This window comes from Haliaeetus albicilla, chromosome 3 (assembly GCF_947461875.1).
Source record: "Haliaeetus albicilla chromosome 3, bHalAlb1.1, whole genome shotgun sequence".
NCBI classification, from domain to species: domain Eukaryota; kingdom Metazoa; phylum Chordata; class Aves; order Accipitriformes; family Accipitridae; genus Haliaeetus; species Haliaeetus albicilla.
The window spans coordinates 18171556-18178169 of record NC_091485.1 but is presented as its reverse complement, the minus strand read 5'-3'; the positions used below and the strand labels follow the sequence as shown (position 1 = coordinate 18178169).

Sequence of the window (6614 nt, the reverse complement as noted above, 5' to 3'; positions counted from 1 at the left end):
TGTTTTCCTTGCCTGTAATTTTAGCTGACACTATATGAAGTGTCTTGCTTGAGGTTTTTAAAAAGAGAGGGCTAACATTTGCCTTAACTCATATTATAAACAAATATTATAAATAAGTATTGCTTGCCTTTGACGGTGCTCTGAACTTCAAGTCAACCTTCTTTTTCAGTTACTTAAATATTGTTTGAAAAACTGAAATTTTGTTCACCTAATAGAAGTCCAAGATACTTATTTTTCTGAAAGTCTTGCCCAGGACCATAATTCATGGAAAGAAGATTTTTCTCACATAAATAAACCCTAAGTTATATTTTCTCACAAGTAAACTATGTTTGTCTTGCTATTTTGTGAACAAAGTCAAACTGCTCTGCAAGTCTGTCCCTCACTGGCACTGACTTCTTCAGTGGAATTAATTCCCCTGGGTGCCTTTATCAGATTTGTTCACTTTGTTCCTGAACATGAAGTTCGGTTCAAAACAACAGAAACAGAGGAGGAGCTTTTCTTCTCTGGTTTTGCAGTAAGTGACTGGGAAATGTTTTGTTGCCACAGGGATGTGAAGTTCTGTGGGTGGACCCGTCCAAATGAAACATCGATTGTAGTGTTGCCTGTGATTTTCAAGGGTCTGGATTTTCCTTCCAGGCTTATTAGCTTCTGGTAGGATCCAAGATGAACTTATTTCTCCCAAAGCTAAGGTACAGTTCTGCCCCCCAAACACTTGTAATTTAAAGCTGGGCAGATGAAGGGAAGTCCCAAAATCTGAGAAAAGAGTTCACTGTTATACATTAACATATCAGAGTAGAGTTTCAAGAGTGACTTCAGTACAATACAATGAAGGCTTCACAAATCATGGCTTGAAGAATCTGTTCAAAGAGCAACATAGGGAAATATATGGAGACAATGTGTGAAACAGAAAAACTTCTTTGCTTGGAGACTGCAAAACTGCTAAAATGCAAGCCAAATTTACAGCCAATTAGGAGATAATGTATGGAGATTTACCCATCTGCTGACATGCAACGAATGTTGGCAGACTTAAAAATGAAAATCTTCGTAGAAGCTTTTTTATTCAAGAATATTTTATGCTTTTCCTGACTCTGCCTTCCCAGAAGGGAAATATTTTCAAAAGAATGCTCCATTTAATCATAACTAGTGCAAAAAAAAAAAAAAAAAAAAAAGTTTTTATATGTGTCTTTTAAATTTTATATTCCCTTTTATGTAACGCTTAGGCCCAGCTTGAGATCTAATATTGTGACGCAGATTTCAGCTTCATTGCAAATGCATAGGATCTTCATTTCTTACAAATTTCTTGCAAGGCAAGTTCTGTTGTCCTGAACACATTAAAAATGGAGAACAACAGACAGTTCTCATAGTTTACAACCTTGCTGTCTCTGTGCTTTGTCTTAGATCCCCTTATGTAGCAGCTTTTTCCTAGTCTTGCTGGTTGTCTGGGTATTAGACATAGAGTCTAACAGTAACAGCCATCAAGTTTCTACCACCAACGATGTAACCTCAAACCATAAGTTTAGGTGTTGCTCAGGCATCATGACATGAGCAAATGCTTGGGATGTTGTTCTGAGTGTATCCACAGATGAGACCAGGTAGGCTACAAAGAATAAGCAGTTAATTCCTGGTAACATCAGGTGGGAACCAGTTCCAGACAGTGCTTGGATCTCATGGCAATCTGAGATCCAACATCAGTAACTTCAGAAATACTTTCAAGTCAAAGAAAACAATGTGGGATAGAACCTGCCAAAAATTTGCTGCCGAAGTGTTGACTCCTTGTTTTAACAAGCTAGATGGAAAAAAATCTCACTGAGTCATAACCTACATAACCATGGCTGCTCCATGTTTTGCAGGTAAACGGTGGCTGGAGGCTTGGGGATGGTGCTGGGAAAGACAGTGGGACAGCCTGGGGAAGGAGTGGACAGATGCTGGGTTACTGGAGGACAGTTTGCTCTGCCCTTGAAGTAGGGCCAAGAGGAAGGGGATCAAAGGTGTGCTTGTAGCATGGATTTTGTATCTTAAGTTCTTATCTTAGGTGCCCTTAGGGTCTTAGGTCGAGGGTGAGGCTGAGGCATGGGTATGAAAAGGAGGGAGTGAGCCCAGCTGCTCGGGGAGCAGTTTGTGCCCCACACAGGCTGTCTGAGGGTTCCTGGTGTAGGTCTGGGACCATGGCAGTAGAGTGCCACCACTCCAGCCATTTCTTGAGGCTGCAGCTTATTCAGGGCAGTGGGGAAACCCGTAAGGCTGGACGTCTGGGATGATGGTGGGAATCATGCCTCATCCAATGCCCTTGGCTCTGGCCACTCTTCCCTTGGCATGGCCTGGGAGTCAGGCTTCATGACAAGGTAGGAGCCCAGATCGTTGTTGCAAAGCAGGGATGAGAGCTGGGCTCTGGCTGCTGGGGTCTGTGAGCGACCGCTTCCCCTCCTCTTTCCCCTGGGCCTGGAGATGCTGCGAGGAAGCTTAGCACCAGCCAGTTCCCGAGACTCTTGAGTTGGAGAGGGCAGTCAGATGAGGGCTGAAGGCAGTCAGGTCCAAGTTGTCCTGTTTCCTCCAGGCCAAGCCATACTTGTCTCAGGACTACCCTGAGCTGCCACATGCTGGTGTGGTAGAAGAAAGCAGTAGTTGGTGGCCCCATCTGGGGCCTGCTGTAGCCATGGCCATGTCCACCCCCAGCCTGGGCTCTCACATTTGTCCCTTTCCTAGCCCTAACTGCCAGTGTGTCCCCAAGACAAGGAGTCCTTTGCAAAGGACTTTAAACAGAATGATATATTTTACTGCTGAATTTTGGATTTTGACATGAGTCTGTCTTGAATGTTCCTCTTAGCAGTGCCAAATGTATAGTGTTTTCTTTAATGATTACTCCTCTATGTTTAGAAGTTATGAGGTTGATTTTTTACTGTACATATTTTATTAAAATTTACATTTGGAGAGCTCTGTCTGAATGTGGAGACGTTGCATCTGTAGGGTTAGAGTGGACTTCCTTACAAGATGCAGTGACTTCTAACATGGTGGAGGCTACGTAGCTCTCTTATCTATGTCTGTTTTAGGAAAGCAGATGGAAAATAAAGTTTTGAGGGAAGGTGCATTTAGTAGATATTTTGTGTGTTGCAGAGTTAACATAAAGGCTGCCTAAGTCACAATTTTCTGTCCAATATTTTTTATCATTTTGAAGCTCATCAACTATGTGCACAGGATATTATGGTACAGTAGGTCTTTTGTTTTGACTTGTCTTTAATATTGTATAATTTTTTCCTTTTTTTTTCCAGGTCTAACAGTCATTTCTTGCTGTGCAGCTTTACATTTGTTCTGCTTTTGATGGAAAGGAAAACATTCTCATTAAAATAAAATGTTTGATTATATCTGAACTCCCTTGTGAACTTGCATTTTACAGATAAACCTTTTTTTGTAATAAATATATAGGTTTGAAAAATTTTCATTTGAGCATCTCTTTTCTCATTTAAGACATTTTCTTTGCTTTGTTCTATAGAGGCTTTCAGATTTATTGTCCCTTTCTTATATCTTTATCTGTACGCCTAAGTCCACCTGAATATGTATGATTTGGTCCATATTCCATATATCTTGAAATTCTTGTTTTGCTTAGTGTTCCATCAGAGTAAATTCTTCCATTTATCTCTGAATTCTAATAGAGTTTATCTTCTCCTCTCCTTCTTGTTCTAGCTGTGTCTTGGCTTTCTCAGTTTCATGGCTGGCTCTTACTAAATATTCTCTCTCTGGCACAGCTGAATAACTCCACTGAATTATTGTGAGGTTAATTCCTCACCACATACTCTGGACTGCTTCAGGATGTTTTGCTGTTGAAAACTATTCTGCCTTAAAGTTTTGTGAGTTTTCTATTCTTTTGGCAGGGACAATTCAAAATTTTCTCACTAGGATTTCGTAAATCACAAACTACTTTGTGGCATCCTTCCAGACTGGTTAGCTGATTCCTTATCCAGGTGGCTGAGTTTCTTGGAGGTCTTTGAATTTTGTCTCTCGTATTTCGTTTTTTGAATTCTTTGTTGTAACATGTTTAGAAAGTCATGGCTGAATCAAACTTCTTTTACTGTCTGCAAAGCTTATTATTTCATTAAAGCAAACTGGCCCAGGGACTTCCAATGGGAAGCTGGCAAGCTCAGCAATTCCCTTTGCTAGTCCAGACCTAGTTTTGGGGTTTTAAAATTCAAAAACCTGTCTTTGTGGCACAACAACTTAATCTTGGAAAAAAACTCTTCAGTCACTAAAAGTAGATTTTAAACCAAAATATCTTCTCTTGGACTTACACTCCAAAAATTTTTTTTGAAATGCTAATTACATGATTTTAAGGAGGCTAGATGTTAAAGAACAGTCATGAATTCACTTTTCCAGCAAAATCCAATTACATGTCCATATTTTCTACTTTATCGTAGACTTTTATATAAATGTGCAGTTTAGAAACAAATGCTTATTTCATTGTGATTTAAACAACAGAATTTTAAAGTAGTATACACCTTAGATTAAAATTACTGATACAAAATGATTTGGCATAAACACATCTCTGGGGTAATGCAATACTTGATGCAGAAGATTTCTATTTGAATTTTTCTGAAATGACAAAAGATAGTTAAGATACAGGGTTTTTTTTACTTGCATGAAAATTGTCAGCAGAATTAACTTAATCAGTAATATTTCTGGAGGTCTGGTTGGCAAGGGTTTGTGTGCATACTTAGTTTTTATGCATTCTTTGCTAGCCCTCTGAAAATCACTGGCAGTACCCTACAAGCATAGTATTACTTTGGGCATAATTGTTGGTATTTTTAACTCTGCAAACTGATGTTGCACAGCACCCCATAGGTGTGCTTCTATAATCTTCATTTTTCATGAAGTGTTCACCAGTTCCAGTTTGACCTGGCACAGCAGAACATCTTCTTAAATGTACTCCGTAATTCTGGGCTTCGGAATGCAAAAATCATTGGGTTGATGATTGCGTTGCACATTATGAGTGTCCCATTCACATGGAAAATGGACATGTAGCAGGCACAGTAAGGGTTATGGGGGCAAAACCTTGCTAAGAGGATGTGAAGAACAAAGGGGGCCCAACAGCAAAGGAAAACTCCAAGGAAAATAGTCAGTGTAATGGCTCCTTTCATGTTAGTTCTCTGATGGACTGTGCTGGTTGGCAGTGAGGCAATCTTTTTAGCATGAGATCGAGCCAGGAGGAACATATGGACATAGAGGCACAGTATAAAAAACATCATTAAAGGGAACAGGATGGTGAAGGGAATGACTGTTGCTGCTTCATAGGAGAAGAGGGCAATGGCAATGCTACTGCCAGCACAGAATGTCCAAATGATTGCCAGGATAACCAAGGCCCTTCTTAGTGTCATGATATTATGGTAACGCAAAGCGTAGAAGATAGTGATGTATCTGTCTGCTGCAATAGCTAACAAGCTGAAAATTGACCCCAGTAAAGACAGAATGAACATGGAATCCATGGCATCATCCAGCTTTTTCTCAAAATCCCCACGACGTGTCAGGTATCCCATTTTGCACAAGATGATAAAGATGTTCTCCAGAGTTTTGTACAAGCTACCTAACATGTCTGAAATGGCTAAACTGCAAATAAAGAAGTACATGGGCAAATGCAAATTCTTATTTCTAACAACAGCAATAAGGACAAGCAGATTTTCCAGTATTCCAGCAGCAGCAACAGTGAAAAAAACTTCCTCTGGCACCACGACCTGGGTGCAATCAGTGATATTTAAGGAGAAATCACTTATATTTTCAAGGGAAGGAATGCTTGTCTGCCCTGGGTGTTTGATTAGGTTGGAAGGTCTCTCAGAGCTCATTTCTTCTGGTTGTGGAAAGAATCTGGACGGTTGTTTTTCAGGCTGGGCTTTATTCTGAAGCTGACCTGTCAGTCAGACCATTCCTCTTCTGATGAAGGCTTTCTCCTTCATCTGGAGCAATTTTAAGACTTAACTGAAATGTTTGGAATTTCTCCTACAATAAAACATATAGAAACATAAATATCAAGAGGAAATTCACCACACAGATATGGCAAAAATAGACATTTGATATATCACCTATTGCAATGTAATGAACGTATCATCAGAGAGCGGCAAAGTTGGTTTGGATAAAATAAGAGCTGCTCCAGGCTTTGCTGAGCCTTAGAGGAAAACAAAGTGTAAATTCTCCTTTAGCTTCAAAGCAGTTCTAAAAAATATGTGCAGTTTTCAAAAAATATATGTAGTTTTCTTTACCAATGAACATCCCACATTTACTGAAACTGATTTGACAGACTTCAAGAGTTTGGCAATCTTTACTGGCCCAGCTGTTTGCTTTGAGAAAGTCTGGCATTTCTCACAAGATTTGCAGTATTAGACACAAATAAGACCAATGCCAAGATAAACTGTTGTCCAGGACAATAACATGTTTACCACCACACTGCTGATGGTGAAATGAAATGCCCTCAATTTAGATGTGAACATTTGTAAACACTGATGTTTTTAGAAGCATGTTAGATATTAGTGAGAGGCTTCCTTTTCATTTAAATTGAAACCCTCTTTTGATTTGATGAACATATTTCTAATGCAGATTAAGATCCAAAGTACAATCTTTTCTTGGCTGTATTTTAC

At 39.6% G+C, this 6614-nt stretch overlaps 1 protein-coding gene across 1 annotated transcript; it reads right to left on the bottom strand.

Moving 5' to 3' along the window:
* Positions 1–4865: 4865 nt before the first annotated feature.
* On the bottom strand, positions 4866–5825 carry MC2R (melanocortin 2 receptor). Its single transcript, XM_009918494.2, has one exon. It carries the CDS (start codon positions 5823–5825, stop codon positions 4866–4868), a length of 960 nt encoding a protein of 319 aa, XP_009916796.2.
* Positions 5826–6614: the final 789 nt, after the last annotated feature.